The sequence below is a fragment of the Somniosus microcephalus genome, chromosome 17 (assembly GCF_052327205.1).
Source record: "Somniosus microcephalus isolate GS21.2 chromosome 17, FLI_Smic_1.0, whole genome shotgun sequence".
NCBI classification, from domain to species: Eukaryota; Metazoa; Chordata; class Chondrichthyes; order Squaliformes; family Somniosidae; genus Somniosus; species Somniosus microcephalus.
This window is the reverse complement of record NC_141003.1, coordinates 59,840,942-59,859,303: the sequence shown is the minus strand read 5'-3', so window position 1 is coordinate 59,859,303 and position 18,362 is coordinate 59,840,942. Positions and strand designations below refer to the sequence as shown.

Sequence of the window (18,362 nt, the reverse complement as noted above, 5' to 3'; positions counted from 1 at the left end):
AGAGTCTCACGCAGAAATCAAATTTCTGGCAGGGAAGGGGCAAAAAGGAAGCAATTAAAGAAATAGACATATCAAAATAAGGCAGTCACTGATAGGCTCAGAAGTTAAAGGAAAACAAAGCACTAGGTCCAGATGTTACTTAAAGGAGTAGATAACAAAATTTTGTCAGGTCCTTGCCATTATCTTTTGGGAATCATTAGAAATGGGAGTAGTCCGTAAGTATTAACATAAGAGCAATTTTTCACAGGGTTATAGAGACAACTCAGTAAACTACAGGCTAGTGAGCCAAACATCTGTTTTTCTGAGTAAAGTATTAGATGGTATCCTGAAAGAAGGGATAATGGAACACCTGGATAGGTATGGTACAGTAAGATAAGAGGGAGTCGCTATGGATTTACAGGAGAGAGGCTTTGCTTACCAAGTTTACTCCAGTACATTGAGGAAACAACAGTAATACCATACCTGTGTGGAATCTGTGACGGGAATTGCTTGCGTATCTTTGCTCTCCACTTTGACATCTTTTGCTGTGCTGATTCGTTCTAAAGCCTGTTCTCTTCTTTTCTCTCTCTTCTCCATCTTTGCAAATGCTTGCATAATGGCTTCCATTTTTCGTTCTTCTCTAGTCTGTTAAAATAGGATGAGGTAAAGAGGCGTGAGCATCAAACATTCCAATAAAAGTGCGCCAAGCCAAGTTGACTTGCTGATATTTTGAATATAATTTATGAAGTATTTTATAAAGTATTATCCTCAGTAGCTCTTAAACACAAATTCACATTAGAGTAGTTAAATAAGCAATACATTCAGTCTTTTTTGTGTGGATAAGTATGGGCCATAATAAATTATAAAGGGAATCTAAGCTCCGTAAACATACACACAAAGAAAACTGTTTACTATCAATCTTTTAAGACTCCATTTATGTTTAGCTGCCTTGAAGATTATTTTCTAAATCATAAATGATTTACACTACTTTAATGCCAGTCCTTCCTGTCTCTCCAATGTTGCTTAGTCTTGTTTAAGCATACACATTATAGTTATGGATCTTGCTTTTAGAGGAAGCATTAGAAACTATATGCAACATGGCCCTGATATTTATGGGAAGGTAGGGAGGGTGCAGGGGAGGCCGCAAATGGGGACGCAGAGGCCCTGCTGAACTTAACGGCAGGACCTCCTAATTTTTTTGTTCCTTCCCATCCAGTGGCCAGCCAAATTGACACCTGGCCGGCGGCCCTTGAAGCCAGTCCCCAGCATTCCGGGGAGGGGGGGGGGGGGTGGTGGGAGAGAGAGAGAGGGGTAGGTCACTGATCGGGGCTGGAGGGAGAGAAGAGCCATCGGGGCTGGGGGGAGAGAGGCCAGCCCTGCACGGGGGAGGGGGAGAAGAGGTTGTTCTTCGGGGCTGGAGGGAGAAAGGCCAGCCCTGCGGGGGGAGAGAACCTGAGCAGGGAGACAGAGGAAAGGGAAACAGGGATAAAAGCAAAAGATAGGAAGGAGAAAAACAAAAGTGGCAGTCAGAGAAATCAACGGTTTAAATCAAACATGGCCACAGTAAATAATAATTCTAATAGGTCGAAGAGCGTTAAAAAAACAAGCCTGAAGGCATTATGTCTTAATGCGAGGAGTATTTGTAATAAGGTGGACGAATTGGCTGTGCAAATAGAGGTAAACTAATATGATTTGGTTGGGATTACGGAAACGTGGCTCAAGGATGGCCAAGACTGGGAACTCAACATCCAGGGGTATTCGATATTCAGGAAAGATAGGCAAAAAGGAAAGGGAGGTGGGGTAGCATTACTGGTTAAAGAAGGGATTAATACAATTGTAATGAAAGATATTAGCTCTGATGATGTGGAATCTGTATGGGTAGAATTGAGAAATACTAAGGGGAAAAAAACATTAGTGGGAGTGGTATATAGACCTCCCAACAGTAAGGCGGAGGTTGGGGATGGCATGAAAAGGGAAATTAAAGAAGCGTGCAATAAGGGCACAGCAGTCATCATGGGTGACTTTAATCTACATATAGATTGGGCCAACCAAATTAGTAACAATACTGTGGAGGAGGAATTCCTGGAGTGTTTACGGGATGGTTTCCTGGACCAATATGTCGAGGAACCAACCAGAGATCAGGCCATCTTAGACTGGGTATTATGTAACGAGAAAGGATTAATTAGCAATCTTGTTGTACGAGGCCCCTTGGGTCGGAGCGATCATAATATGATCGAATTCTTCATTAAGATGGAGAATGAAATAGTTGACTCAGAGACTAGGGTCCTCAATTTAAATAAAGGAAACTACGATGGTCTGAGGAGCGAGTTGGGTAGGATTGATTGGGGAATGGCACTCAAAGGGTTGACGGTGGATAGGCAATGGCAAACATTCAAAGACTGAATGGATGAGCTACAGAATTTGTTCATCCCAGTTTGGCATAAAAATAAAACAAAAAAGGTGACTCAACCGTGGCTAACAAGAGAAATTAGGGATAGCATAAGATTCAAGGAGACGACATATAAATTGGCCAGAAAAAGCAATAATCCTGAGGATTGGGAGCAGTTTAGGATTCAACAAAGGAGGACAAAGGGATTAATTAAGAAAGGGAAAATAGAATATGAGAGTAAGCTAGCATGGAACATAAAAACTGACTGTAAAAGCTTTTATAGATATGTGAAGAGAAAAAGATTGGTGAAGTCAAGCATAGGTCCCTTGCAGTCAGAATCAGGGGAATTTATAATGGGAAACAAAGAAATGGCAGACCAACTAAATTCATACTTTGGTTCTGTCTTCACAAAGGAGGACACAAATAACCTCCCAGAGATGCCGGAGAACATAGGGTCTGATGAAAGGGCGGAACTGAAAGAAATCAGTATTTGTAGGGAAATGGTGTTAGGAAAATTGATGGGACTGAAGGCCGATAAATCCCCAGGGCCTGATAATCTACATCCCAGGGTACTTAAGGAAGTGGCCCTAGAAATAGTAGATGCATTGCTGGTCATCTTCCAGAACTCGATAGACTCTGGAACAGTACCCATGGATTGGAGGGTAGCTAATGTTACCCCACTATTCAAAAAAGGTGGTAGAGAAAAAGCGGGGAATTATAGACCGGCAAGCCTGACATCGGTAGTGGGGAAAATGCTAGAATCTATTATAAAAGATGTAATAGCAGAGCACTTGGTAAGCAGTGACAGGATCGGACAAAGTCAACATGGATTTACAAAAGGTAAATCATGCTTGACTAATCTACTGGAATTTTTTGAGGATGTAACTGGTAAAATAGATAAGGGAGAACCAGTGGATGTGGTGTATTTGGACTTTCAGAAGGCTTTCGATAAGGTCCCACATAAGAGATTAGTGTGCAAAATTAAGGCACATGGGATTGGGGGCAAGGTATTGACTTGGATAGAGAACTGGTTGGTGAACAGAAAGCAAAGAGTTGGAATAAACGGGTCGTTTTCCGAGTGGCAGGCAGTGACTAGTGGGGTACCGCAAGAATCGGTCCTAGGACCCCAGCTGTTCACAATATATATTAATGATCTGGACGAGGGAATTGGATGTAATTTCTCCAAATTTGCAGACGACACAAAACAACTGGGTGGGAGGGTAAGCTGTGAGGAGGATGTCCTGAAACTCCAGTATGATTTGGACAGGTTGGGTGATTGGGCAGAAACATGGCAAATGCACTATAATGTGGATAAATGTGAGGTTATCCACTTTGGTGGCAAAAACAGGAAGGCAGATTATTATTTGAATGGCAATAGATTGGGAGAAGGGGAATTGCAAAGAGACCTGGGTGTTCTTGGGCACCAGTTGCTGATGGTAAGCATGCGGTTAAGAAGGCAAATGGTATGTTGGCCTTCGTAGCAAGAGGGTTCGAGTACAGGAACAAGGATGTCTTGCTACAGTTGTACAGGGCCTTGGTGAGACCGCACCTTGAGTATTGTGTGCAGTTTTGGTTGCCTTACCTGAGGAAGGACGTTCTTGCCATGGAAGGAGTGCAGCGAAGATTCACCAGGCTGATACCTGGGATGGCAGGAATGACGTATGAGGAGAGATTGTGTCGATTGGGCTTATACTCACTGGAGTTTAGAAGATTGAGAGGGGATCTCATCGAAACCTATAAAATTCTGTCAGGCCTGGACAGACTAGATGCAGGAAGGATGTTTATGATGGCCGGGGAGTCCAGAACCAGGGGTCATAGTCTAAGGATAAGGGGTAAGCCATTTAGGACTGAAATGAGGAGGAATTTCTTCACCCAGAGAGTGGTGAACCTGTGGAATTCTCTGCCACAGAGGGTGGTGGAGGCCAGTTCATTAAATATATTCAAAAAAGAGTTGGATATATTTCTTAAGGCTAAAGGGATCAAGGGATATGGGGAGAAGGCAGGGAAGGGTACTGAATTTGGATGATTAGCCATGATCTCATTGAATGGCGGAGCAGGCTCGAAGGGCCGAATGGCCTACTCCTGCTCCTATCTTCTATGTTTCTATTGTTCTTCGGGGCTGGAGGGAAAGAGAAGCCATCGGGGCTGGAGGGAGAGATTGTTCTTCGGGGCTGGAGGGAGAGAGGCCAGCCCTGTGGGGGGGAAGAGATTGTTCTTCGGGGCTGGAGGGAGAGAGAAGCCATCGGGGCTGGAAGGAGAGAGGCCAGCATGGCGGGGGAAGAGACTGGCCATCGGGGCTGGAGGGAGAGAGGCCATCGCTGCAGGGGGAGACATCGGCTATTGAGGCTGGAGGTTGTCGATTGCGGCGGGGCGGGGGGTGGGGGAGGCCAAAGGCTTCCTTGAGGGGTCGGGGTGAGCACTCCTGCTCCGCCTAGCCCACAGGGAGTGCTGGAAAAGGCACTTACCTTGCGGAGCCGGCAGCTCGCCTCCCTTTCACTGTCGGGTTTCCTGACCCCTGGGAAATCCACGCAGCAGCAGTGAATTTTAAATCGGGCTCCCAACTGCACTGTGGGAGCCCGATTTAAATATGAAAATGAAGTGTTCCACCATGTGACACTTGGACACCAAATATCCACCGCCGTAAAAAAGGCAGTGGGTATGTGCACAGCGTGTTAGGGACATGTTCCCCATATTTTAGTGCATAACTCCCCACTCCCCCCCCACTCATCGTGGGGAAGTTTATATCGAAGCCCACTTGTCACAGGTGAGAACAAATGCACGTATGGGATCTTTGGAGAATATTTTAACAGATTGAAAAACAGTTCTGGTTTATACTTGCGAAAGAACGGTTTTTAAATTCAAACAAGATTTCTAACCATTTTCAAAGTATCATGGGAGGTTTTTAAGGAGAGTTTACATTCACATGCAACAAGAATGCATCCATTACTGCGCCATGCCAGTGGCAATACAAGTGGCACATTAACATTAACTATAATTAGGACAACTATCATATTTTCTACGCACCTCAGGCACAAGGATGACGCAGTCTTGTATGACGCAGAAAGTAAAATCTGGCAGTTTAATGTAACTCCAGCTATTACCAGCATATCTTTAGCTACATACAACAGATACAATAAACTGTACCCTACCATCAAAGTTTGTGTTGAAGTACTGCTTGGGTGACACTTTTATGACAACCGTCACAATTAGGTGTTCATCTTTTGGGACCCATATTCCATATCCCCATAATTTTTAATATTATTAGCTAAGCTTCTGTAACCTGAATTTGAGCAAGCCCTTGTACAAAACTTGTATGTAACGGCAACAATTGTTCAAAATATGCACGTGTAAAAAATATCAAAATAAAAGAATTTACACAACAATCTTACGTCTGTACATATTTTATATGCACGTGTAATGAAAGAGTGAAACTGAGAACAAGGGTTGTGAATGTGTGTGATATAATTACGCATCAAGTGATCATGTCACAGCCAGTCACCCTTTCCAACCATATTTATTGGGCCATACAGATACAAAAGCACAGCAACTATCAGCATGGTTCTTGCCCCAAAAAATTGCTCCGACTTATCTTCAGCTTTTTCTTTCTTTATCTATTACAGCTGCTTTCAGACTCATTTCTGTGCTGCGAGAGTAAGTTTTTCCACTCATACATCATAGTACAAGTTGGACTATCTCTCGGGTTAAGAACATTCCAGCTCTGCAATGCTCAGCTCAGTGTGTGCCTGTGGGGGAGAACACCATATCAGAGAACCCACAACATCAGGTAGAAATACCACCCAATCTCTGTTTCCATTCTCTGCCTTCCCACTTAACAGGTACTGGAATTCAGCATTAACTGCTCTTGTTCTCCAGCTAAAGAAAGCTAGGGAATTCTACTTGGAACAATAGTTATCCCAGTCACTTTCTACTTGGAACAACAGTTATCCCAGTCACTTTCTACTTGGAACAACAGTTATCCCAGTCACTTTCTACTTGGAACAACAGTTATCCCAGTCACTTTCTACTTGGAACAACAGTTATCCCAGTCACTTTCTACTTGGAACAACAGTTATCCCAGTCACTTTCTACTTGGAACAATAGTTATCCCAGTCACTTTCTACTTGGAACAACACTTATCCCAGTCACTTTGCAGCAGTCAAAGAACTCAATTAACAGTAGCTACTTTGGTTAATACATCCTTTTCACTGCACTATCAAGACATATCCTCACCGCTTTAGCATTCCCTTATCTTTCCTCGGTGGAAAGCAACAATGAATCCTGGCGCCAGAAACATGGGCAACTGGGATGGCCAGACAGGAGCAGAGGGAAAAATTGAAGGTATGGAGAAGGTGGGTGAATGTTATGGAATGAACTGTCCCATTGATATCACTACTCCACTCTCTCTCCACTGTGAGAAATGCTAAGAGCCCAAAACCTCAACCAATTAGGACTGTCTTTTTCAGTTAACTTTTAAATGTCACTTGAAAATAATAATTGCTGAAACCACACATATATTTAAGCTTTCACAAGAAGCAGCATAGCGAGGCAAACTGGATTTCTACATTAATGTAAAAACTACAGCAGTGGTCTACAAATAGACACAACATCTTTAGGTGCTAAAATCTGACCAGTGACTCTCATTAGAGGGAGCTCATCAGGCAAATACAAGAAACTTACAGAATTATACTAATAGAGTCCTAATGTCTAAAGCAGCAACAATTAGCATTCATTTAAAGCTGTTATCACTCCCACAAGCCCACTAGTGAAGTCTAGTGACAGCATGAAGCAGCTATTTGCCTGTCAACTTACCATCTTTCTTTTTCTCTCTGCAATCTGCTCCTCAGATTCCATCTCTACTTCATTGCTAACTGGAGGTTTTTCTTCTATTTCCTCAATTAAATCTGGCTCCTGCAAGATGGAAATGACTGCTTTACATGATCTGCACTACTCTCTCTACAGATGATGGAGAGCTATATTCTTGCTAGATCAGTCGCTACTGGGGTATACAGCTGGCTATCAAGTCAGGATTACTTCCTGTATTAAGTGCTACTACATTTTTACCTGGTTGTTAGACAGAGACACCCTGAGGGGAGACAGTTTTCTCTGTTTGTTATCCAATGCTTTAGTTTTGGTGGCTGTTCCTTCAGTATCAGAAGAGATATTTTGATTTTGAGCATCCTTATCTTTCAAGCTGTCCTTTTCTTTCTTTCCTTTTTTCCTTCTCGTTTCATAGCCAGTGCTGATGTTCTCAGTTGGCTCCAAGTTTTGTTTGAGGACGGGACAATCTGGATTCCCCTTCAGACACGCACAATCCACTTTGTATTTGCTGTGTGGAGGAACAAAAGTTCATAATCTGATGTGCCTTAGAAGAAAGCACTTTAAACTGTTCTATTTGAAAACAGAGGCTATCATTGACAAATAAATACCAAACCTATTTGGAAACTTTCAACAATGCAACCAATATGATGACTGGGTTGGGGTGAGAAGAGATCTCTCAACTGCCAATCACACAATTATCTTGTACATTTTGGTCACTGTTGCTTGCAGATGTGCACTTAAGTTTTTCTCTCTGATCTTGTTTGCTTATATGCCCCTCTCTTGCCGGCTCTCTCTTGCCAACTTTGCTTTTGTCACCCTCTTTCACTTCTGCCTGTCTCTTGCCTCCTTCTTCCCCCTTTCTTCTATCCCTCTCTCAGCTCCTTCGTTTCTCCATCCTTCTCTTAGCTCCTTTGCTTGTTGCTCTCATGCCTCCTTCCAACTCTACCTTTCTCGCTTCCTTCACCTGTGCCTCTCTCTCCTGCCACCTTCACTTGTGCCTTTCTCTCTCGCTTCCTTCACATTCATCACCCGTTTTCTCATGCCTTCATTATGTGTCTCCCCTCTATTTCTTCCTCCCTCCCAGTCTTTACTATTTTCCACTCACTTCTTTTAATTGTCTTTTCCCACCCTTTCTTACTCTTTTTTAACCTCCCTCTTCCATTTGTCTCTGCACTTCTCAACAAAAAGAGGCAGCAGCATTGGGACACAGGTGAGTTAGAGATAGTAGCATCTGCACTCATATGGGCAACTGAATTATAAGTAGAGTTAGTGGCCATTAGAGTTTAGTGGGAAAGGATGCTGGAGTAGTGGGCTTGTGGGAGGCGGAAAGAAACAGATCCTCCTGGTTTTAGGCACTATGTTAGGCATGTAAGGGAGGCATTTTAGTCTATCTGTCCAATGAAAGGATTTATGCTACATCTTCCACATACCTCCCCAGCCTCTCTGTGAACGGAACCACATAGCTCCGTTCAGATATTCTTCCTGCTGACACAGGGTGGTATTTTTTTTTTTTTTTAAGTTGATGTGACAAGGACTTGAGGTGCTATCACATTTGCTGAATAGTAAATATCTCCAAATGCCCTTTTGAGACGTTGCTGTGAGAGAAGTTAAGATGGGTGTAATTAATTTGGGAGACCTCAGGAGTATGTTTTATCCTTTCCACAGAATTCCTGTCTCTGTCTGTACTCTAATAATAACTACTGATTCCTTTAATTGTGCTGTCCCTTTATGCCAGTCACAATCACTCTGTGCAGACCCTTTACTCCTTTCAGGTCCCTTGATTTGCTCTCCTAGTGATAACTAGCTGATATTTGTTTTATTGACATTGTTAACATAGGAACATGAGTTAGGCCATTCAGCCCCTCAAGCCTGTTCCACCATTCACTTAGCTCAACTCCATTTACTTGCCTTTGCTCCTTATTCCTCGATATCCTTACCTAATAAAAATCATGTCGATCTCAGTCTTGAAAGTTTCAATTACCCAGCACCACAGCCTTTTGGGGAGAGGATTCCACATTTCCACTACCCTTTGTGTGAAAAGGTGATTCCCGGTTTCACTCCTGAATGGCCTGGCTCTAATTTTCAGATTGTGCCCCCTTGTTCTGGATTCCTTCAGTAACTACTCTATCGAATCCTTTTATCATTTAAAAAACCTCAATTAGATTACCCTTCAAACACGTAAACACAAGGGAATACAAGCCAAGTTTATGAACTCTGTCTTTATAAGTTTATCCTTTAAGCCTTGCTTTCAATCTGATGAATCTGCACTGTACCTCTTCAAATTTCTAGTCTCTAAGAATATTCTCATTAAGAAAATATTCTGATTTGTCTTTCTTGGATCCAAAGTAGATTACCTCACACTTCTCCACAATTAGCTCCCTCTGCCACAGTTTTGCCCACTCACTTAATGGCCTAGAAACTCAGTTGCGTTTGCGCCCAATTAGGGGCGAAAGAGTGGGTTGCGCCGGAAGTTGCGTCGCGCCCGAAATTAGGTGGGCCCTAACATCGGCGTTAGCCGGTAGCGCTGCGCCGGCACCGATGACGTCATCGGTGTGCGCAGTGCCCCGGTACCGCCCGAAACCACGCCGATCCCCATCTTCAGTAGCGGCCGCCTCTTCCGTGGCGGGCGCTAACAACATCGGGAGACCGGGTCCTTACTGCAGCCTTAGCGGCGCAAGTTAAGGTGGAGGTGCGGGGCGGCCGCCTGCCCGCACCTCCTTCCCCGGCCTCCTCCACCCCCCCCCCCCACGGCATTGCCGGCTGGTTTCCGTGGAGCCCGGCACTTCTCCGTTGTGCCGGGCTCTTTTGCCGGCACTTGCAATCGGGGCCCCGGCCGTTGCAGGCACCTCCCCCTTAAGAGAAGGGGGAGGCCTGCAGTACAGCAGCCTGCCGCACCGCATCGGGTGGCGCAGCGGGACCGGGAGCGCTGAAATTCACTTTCAGCGCCCCAAGCGGGGCGGACACACCCTGTACCAGCGCCCGGTTCCGCTTTGGGGCGCTGAAAGTGAATATGGGGCGGGCACAACTGGCTCCGCGGCGGGCGCAAAATTTTCGCCGCAAACGTGCTGGCGGGGCTATACCCAATTTCTAGGCCAATATGTCTCAAGTTTCATTTTCAGCTTGGCCCACATAGAAGCAATTTGAAAGACAATTTTGCAAAGGTACCTTGTAATTGTGAAACATAGAAGATAGGAGCAGGAGTAGGCCATTCGGCCCTTCGAGCCTGCTCCGCCATTCAACGAGATCATGGCTGATCATCCAAACCCTAGCACCCGGTCCCTACACCGACAGCCATCCCACCCAAGCCCTATCCCCGTAACCCCACGTATTTAATCCCCCCTAACACGAAGGGCCAATTTTTTTTATCATGGCCAATCAACCTAACCCGCACATCTTTGGACTGTGGGAGGAAACCCACGCAAACACGGGGAGAATGTGCAAACTCCACACAGACAGTCACCCGAGGCCGGATTTGAACCCGGGTCCCTGGCGCTGTGAGGCAACAGTGCTAACCACTATGCCACCGTGCTGCCCTGGCAATGTTATGTGCTCATGGTGATGCCACAATTTCAAGGTAGAATTTAACACCATTGTAAGTCTTATATGAATGTCTGGTTATAACTTTTCAAGCTGCCATAGTTGAAGCTTCATTAGGGCTAGCGAAGAGCCTCAAACATTTTTAAATTAAACCCGATGATAACTACTTTATACTCCAGCAAGATAACGGCAAAGTATAGCATATGGGAGTATGATATTGTTGCTATCACTGAGACATGGTTGAGGGAGGGGCAAGACTGGCAGCTCAATATTCCGGGGTACAGAATCTTCAGGCGAGACAGAGGGGGAGGTATAAGAGGAGGGGGTGTCGCAATATTAATTAAGGAGTCAATTACTGCAGTAAGGAGGGATGATATATTAGCTGGGTCCTCTAATGAGGCCATATGGGTGGAGCTTAAAAACAAAAAGGGGGCAAGCACTTTGCTGGGAGTGTACTATAGGCCTCCAAACAGTCAGGGGGAGATAGAGGAACAGATATGTAGGCAAATCTCAGAGAAATGTGCAAATAATAGGGTAATAATAATGGGGGATTTCAACTTCCCCAATATTAACTGGGATAGTCAAAGTGTGAAAGGCTCAGAGGGTGTAGAATTCTTAAAGTGCATCCAGGAGAGCTTTTTGAGCCAGCATGTAGAAAGTCCTACAAGAGAGGGGGCGGTACTGGACCTAATTCTAGGGAATGTGGCCGGCCAAGTGGAAAAAGTGCTAGTAGGTGAGCACTTTGGTGATAGTGACCATAATATGGTAAGATTTAAGGTGGTCATGGAAAAGGACAGGGATGGGCCGGAAATAAAGGTTCTAAATTGGGGGAAGGCTGATTTTAATAGGATAAGGCAGGATCTGGCCAAAATGGACTGGGATCAGCTACTTGTAGGAAAATCCGCATCGGAGCAATGGGAGGCTTTCAGAAGGGAGATTGAGATCATACAAGGGCAACATGTTCCCATAAAGGTCAAGAGTGGTTCCAAAAACCACAGGGAACCGTGGATGTCAGGGGATATACGGGAATGGATTAGGAAAAAAAGGAGGGCTTTTGGTAGATACAAAAGGCTAAAGACGGAGGAAGCCCTAGAGGAGTACAAAAAGTGCAGGGGGATACTTAAAAAAGAAATTAGGAGATCAAGGAGGGGCCATGAAATAACACTGGCGAGCAAAATAAAGGAAAATCCGAAGATGTTTTATAAGTATATTAAGGGTAAAAGGATAACTAGGGAAAAAATAGGGCCCATTAGGGACAAAAGTGGCAATCTGTGTGTGGAGCCGGAAGATGTAGGAGGGGTTCTAAATGAATTTTTTGCATCTGTTTTCACTATGGAGAAGGACGATGTAGACATAGAAATAGGGCGGGGGGACTGTGATATGCTCGAACATATTAACATCGAGAGGGAGGAGGTATTGGCGGTTTTAGCTGGCCTAAAAATGGATAAATCCCCAGGCCCCGATGAAATGTACCCCAGGCTGCTGTGTGAGGCAAAGGAGGAGATTGCGGGGGCTCTAACACATATATTCAGGACCTCTCTGGCCACAGGGGATGTGCCAGAGGACTGGAGAACCGCTAATGTAGTACCATTATTCAAGAAGGGTAGTAGGGAAAAACCGGGGAACTACAGGCCAGTGAGCCTAACATCAGTGGTAGGAAAATTACTGGAAAAAATCCTGAGGGACAAAATTTGTCTCCACTTGGAGAGGCAAGGATTAATCAGGGATAGTCAACATGGCTTTGTCAAGGGAAGATCATGTCTGACTAATTTGATTGAATTTTTTGAGGGGGTGACTAGGTGTGTGGATGAGGGTAACGCAGTGGATGTGGTATACATGGATTTCAGTAAGGCCTTCGATAAAGTCCCGCACAGGAGACTGGTCAAGAAGGTAAGAGCCCATGGAATCCAGGGTGCCTTGGCACATTGGATACAAAACTGGCTTAGTGGCAGAAGGCAGAGGGTGATGGTCGAAGGTTGTTTTTGTGACTGGAAACCTGTGGCCAGTGGGGTACCACAGGGATCGGTGCTGGGTCCCTTGCTGTTTGTGGTCTACATTAATGACTTGGATATGAATGTAAAGGGTATGATCAGTAAATTCGCGGATGATACTAAAATTGGTAGGGTGGTAAATAGCGAGGAGGGTAGCCTCAGTCTGCAGAACGATATAGATGGGTTGGTCAGATGGGCGGAACAGTGGCAAATGGAATTTAACCCGGAAAAGTGCGAGGTGATGCACTTTGGGGGGTCTAACAAGGCAAGGGAATACACAATGAATGGTAAGACCCTAGGCAAGACGGAGGGTCAGAGGGATCTGGGTGTGCAGGTACACAGATCCCTGAAGGCGGCGGAACAGGTGGATAAGGTGGTAAAAAAGGCATATGGGATACTTGCCTTCATTAGCCGAGGCATAGAATATAAGAGCAAGGAGGTTATGATGGAGCTGTATAAAACACTGGTTAGGCCACAGCTGGAATACTGTGTGCAGTTCTGGTCGCCACACTACAGGAAAGATGTGATCGCGTTAGAGAGGGTGCAGAGGAGGTTCACCAGGATGTTACCAGGGCTGGAGCGCTTCAGCTATGAAGAGAGACTGGGCAGATTGGGTTTGTTTTCCTTGGAGCAGAGGAGGCTGAGGGGGGACATGATTGAGGTGTACAAAATTGTGAGGGGCATAGATAGGATGGATGCTGAGGAGCTTTTCCCCTTAGTAGAGGGGTCAATAACTAGGGGGCATAGATTCAAGGTAAAGGGAGGGAGGTTTAGAGGGGATTTGAGAAAGAACTTTTTCACCCAGAGGGTGGTTGGAGTCTGGAACTCACTGCCTGAAAGGGTTGTGGAGGCAGAAACCCTCACAACATTTAAGAAGCATTTGGATGAGCATTTGAAATGCCATAGCATACAAGGCTACGGGCCAAATGCTGGAATATGGGATTAGATTAGACAGGGCTTGATGGCCGGCATGGACACGATGGGCCGAAGGGCCTCTATCTGTGCTGTATTACTCTATGACTCTATACAGGAAACTCTTTTTTATCCTGCACCGATGGGACCGGCGTGGTGCCGGTTTATCAAAAAGTCCGGATTACAGAGAGGTATAGTAAAAGGTACGAGAGCCCCGTACACAGCAACATATCCAGGCTTCCCTGTTGTTTAGCAACAGGTGCAGGAACCCCGGCCACAAGATCCAGGTGTCCCTGTTGCTTAGCAACAGGTGCAGGAACCCCGGTTACACGGCCACAGATCCAGGAACGGCCACTAATATGAAGTAAAACTTACCTGAACCTACTCCTGAATTTTGCCGGTTAACAGAGATTTCCGGTTATTTAGGTGCCGGTAAATTGAGAGTTTCCTGTATGTTTACAGTACCTAAACTGTAGAGCATATTACTTACCAGTTCACATAATCAAAGTCAAATCCAATGGTAATTTCAGTTCCCCTTGGAACGTTTCTCATGGAGTAGATATGAAGGTGAATCATACCATCTTCAATTACATGGCGAACCTACAATTGCAAAAAATTAACATAGAAAAAACTTATTGTCTGGATTTTGCGGTAAAAATAATGGTGAGGCTTTCAGCGCTTACTGTTATTAAAGTGTAAATTGGACAGCAACTTCTGGCAACCGCACGTGCGCAGTTAAACGTGGAAATCAGGACGTTGCTGTCAGAGTTGCCGTGCTCCTCATGAAGCTGCCCTATACCGATATCTCACCAGAGACTCAGCATTGAAATACATGGAATGACGTGATGTTGCTGTACTTACATGATAGATACAGTGTAAGTAAATTTTTAACGGCATGATAAGTCTTAATTACTGCCAAACAACCCCTCTGGCACTGAAAATTAACTTTTACAAGTGTGGAGTCTCATTCCATCAGATTTTAATTATTGTTGGAGATGTAAATTTTTTTAAAAACTTTTTCATTTGGTCTTTTTTTTAATCTTTCTTAATCTCATTCTTTCCCTCTCTTTATTTCACTTCTGTACATGATTTCGCATTGAATTAACTATTGTAACTGATACTTCCTGGTTCCGACTCTGCAATTCTCATTAACCTTATTAGCAAGTCTTCAATCTGACTGGCTAAGGAGGTACACAGTTGCTTGCCCTGTTCAACCAGGTCTCAGAGCCCCTGTAGAGGGCGCTGTGCCAAAATGGCTCCCGATCACAGCAAGTTCCAGAGCAAAATCCCAGAGAAAGTCCATGGACAAGTGTAAGTGTAATGAATGGCTGGCACCGTTCGTTCACTGTTGATCGCAAAATCCGACTCATAGTTAATGACAAATGTTTTATATCGAAGTACAACTCACCTCTGAATTTGGTATACAAGACCGTCTGATGAATCGTGCTTCATTTCCAAATGTTCTTGCATCAACACACATTTCCAGTCCACGGAAGTTTGAATAAAATAATACAAAGGGATAAGGTCTAGAGGGAAAAGTGTAAACATTAATTAACTTAAATGCTGGGTGACGAACAAATTTTGCTAGAGGTTTGTTGACTTGAACAACTTAGCAAGTTCTCACATTTAATTGTTTAAATTATTTTTTCCATGAACACAAATAGTCAATTGTCTCTGTCCAGAGGGGGCTACAAAACACTATTTTCTCAGTTGTTCTGAGATTTTGGCGTGTAATAGCTTTTTTAGTTACAGAAACCCATCCAGCACCCAACATATAGTTTAACAGAATTTCTGTGGCTTCATAAGACTTTGCACATCTGCTACCCTGGTGACTCAGCAAGTTTCTGCAGTGAGCAGTTTAGCCATACATCAGGTTAAGTCTTGGGTTCGAACTCTGATCTATGTAAAAGGTAGCTAGGGTGGAAGTGAGTATTACAGTTGGCCTCCATGCCCCTGCATTAGTCAAAGGGGGAAAAAATGGCCACGGTTCACACCCCTAATCACTCACTATACAGTGACCCTCGCTGGAACTGTGCAAGTGGATACAGGATGAGGTGGTAGCATACAAATTGGAGGAGGTCATGAAAAATTAATTCCTCTGATCAGGCCACACTTTGAAGAATGTCTAGTTCTCATCATCAAGGTATAAAGGATAAATTCAGGTCCTGGAGGTGCTGCAAAAAAGTCACTGACCGCTCCCAGCATTAGAGGACTGAGTTAGAAGATTGGAGAAACTTGGACTATTCACTCTTGAAAGGATTTAATTGAGAGGGGATCTTATCTATCTATATATATATAAAAGCGGTTCTTCTGTCTGTCTGTCTGTCCGTTCTCTATACGTTTGAAAGTTATAGAGCGTACCTACACGCGCGTCACGTCAAAAGAAAGCTTACGATTAGGGACCGGTCATAGGCGTATTTACGTTTTGGCCGGACAAAAATTCCGCCCGCGGTATCCAAAAAACGTTCAAAATTCCGCTCATTAAATGGGAAAAGTGCCGCTCATTTGCTCATTAGCATGGAGTGACGTGAAGGTTGACCAATCGTGCGGTCGAGCGACCTGACAGTTTACCGACGGTCGACCAATCGCTGCCGGGCTATCCTACAGTTGAGTGTTGAGTGACTTGACGATTGACCAATCCTACGCTTCGGTGACCTGACGGTCGACCAATCGGTGCGTGTGTGGGCGGGCCTTATCGTTCTGAACCGAGGTGAGTGGCCGCCATCTTGATTCTTCACAATTTTTCCCCCCACACTTTCTGTGTGTTAGGGAACTAAGGTAAATATTTGAATTATGTGTTAGGGAATTAAATAACAATTTATTTGTGTTTTAAATTGTATTTAGTAACAGGAGGAAATGAAGTGATCCCCTGCCCTTCGCCTGGACGCTCGCCTACTTTGACGGCCGTTTCGAGCGGCTGTGCCGGCGCCGGGCGCGGCCTAGCAGCCCGGGAAGCCTGGGCCTTGAGTTGCGGGCCGTGCCGGGAGCCGCCGCGCACAAAACTTCCCCGCGGCGTCAACAGCCCCGCCCCAGAGCCGGACCCATAGCCACCAGGTCACCGGCCGCGGCAGGCCGTGCGGGAACTGCCGCGCACAAAACCTTCCCGCGGCGTCAACAGCCCCGCCCCAGAGCCGGACCCATAGCCATCAGGTCACTCTGTTCCCCGCTCGGCTCGGGCGGGGCTCTCGGGAGTGCAGATCTCGGGCGGGGCTTGGACAGCGGGAAGGGTTACCCCGGCAACGGGGGCCCGCTGCGGCTCTCGGGCGGGGCTTGGAGGGCTTGGACAGCGGGAAGGGTTACCCCGGCAACGGGGCCCGCTGCGGCTCTCAGGCGGGGCTTGGAGAGCGGGAAGGGTTACCCCGGCAACGGGGCCCACTGCGGCTCTCGGGCGGGGCTTGGAGAGCGGGAAGGGTTACCCCGGCAACAGGGCCTGCCGGCCGCAGCTAAGTTGAGTCCGGCCGGGACTCAACGCGCTAGCCCGCGCATCGGCCGGCCCTGAGGTGCTGATCCGCAGAGAGGGAGGGAGAAAGCTAAGGTGAGTCCGGCTGGGCCTCACGCGCCATGCCGCGCACCGGCCGGCCGGCCCTGAGGCGCTGATCCGCGGGGGCGGGTCGGGGGGGAGGGAGAGGAGAGAGGGGCGGGGGAGGGAGAGGAGAGAGAGGGGGGGGGAGGGAGAGGAGAGAGAGGGGGGAGGGAGAGGAGAGAGAGGGGGGAGGGAGAGGAGAGAGAGGGGGGAGGGAGAGGAGAGAGAGGGGAGAGGGAGAGGAGAGAGGAGAGGAGAGGAGAGGGGGGAGAGGAGAGGGGGGAGAGGAGAGGGGGGAGAGGAGAGGGGGGGAGAGGAGAGGGGGGAGAGGAGAGGGGGAGAGAGAGAGGGGGGAGGGAGAGGGGGGAGGGAGAGGAGAGGGGGGGAGGGAGAGGAGAGAGGGGGGGAGGGAGAGGAGGGAGGGAGAGGAGAGAGAGGGGGGGAGAGAGAGGGGTGGGAGTGGAGAGGGGGGAGAGGAGAGGAGAGGGGGGAGAGGAGAGGAGAGGGGGGAGAGGAGAGGAGAGGGGGGAGAGGAGAGAGGGGGGGAGGGAGAGGAGGGGGGAGGGAGAGAAAGCAAAAAGGAAAAATATCTGACATATTGGGCAGAAACAACAAAAACCCAAAGCAAACTCAATTGCTACTTGGCCCTAAACAGACAATACAACATAGCTGATTACCTGACCATGGTAAAGGATAACAAACTGAGAAGAACCTTGACAAGGTACAGACTTAGCGAACATAGCCTAGCGATCGAAAAAGGCAGACACAGGCAGACCAGGCTGCCAAGAGAGGACAGGATATGCTCGCACTGCAGTCAGGGAGTGGTGGAGACAGAGATGCACTTCCTCACAGCTTGTGGAAAATATCAGGGCATCAGGGAGAATTTCTACCAAAAATTCTCACAAATATGCCCTGATTTCAGAAATCTGAATGACAACCAAAAACTCCCATTCCTACTGGGAGAGGAGAGAAGCTGTATAACACTGGCGGCACGCTATGTTACAGCTTGCCATGAACAGAGAGCCAACCAGTAAACTAAGAAAAGAATATATATAAACAATGCGAATGTATATTTATACACTCAGGGATATACCTGTTTATACACTGTATGAATAGAACTGCGTTTATGTGGTAAACCATAAATGTATTTTGATGCTTTGGCAACATAAGATGTAACTTATCATGCCAATAAAGCGATTTGAATTGTGAATTG

At 46.2% G+C, this 18,362-nt stretch overlaps 1 protein-coding gene across 7 annotated transcripts in view; it reads right to left on the bottom strand.

Annotated features, from left to right (window-relative positions):
- The window catches only part of kmt2e (lysine (K)-specific methyltransferase 2E), a 226,048-nt gene that overhangs the window by 40,391 nt on the left and 167,295 nt on the right, over positions 1-18,362 (bottom strand). For 5 of the 7 annotated variants that reach the window (XM_086010458.1, XM_086010464.1, XM_086010460.1 and 2 more), the window contains 5 exons: positions 15,035-15,152; positions 14,117-14,226; positions 7,430-7,694; positions 7,178-7,276; positions 463-624 (listed from right to left, as the gene is read on the bottom strand). In XM_086010458.1, coding sequence (XP_085866584.1) covers positions 463-624; positions 7,178-7,276; positions 7,430-7,694; positions 14,117-14,226; positions 15,035-15,152 — 754 coding nt within the window. Of the gene's footprint in view, positions 1-462; positions 625-7,177; positions 7,277-7,429; positions 7,695-14,112; positions 14,227-15,034; positions 15,153-18,362 lie in introns of those variants that run through there. The other 2 variants (XM_086010463.1, XM_086010465.1) reach the window with 2 other exon arrangements.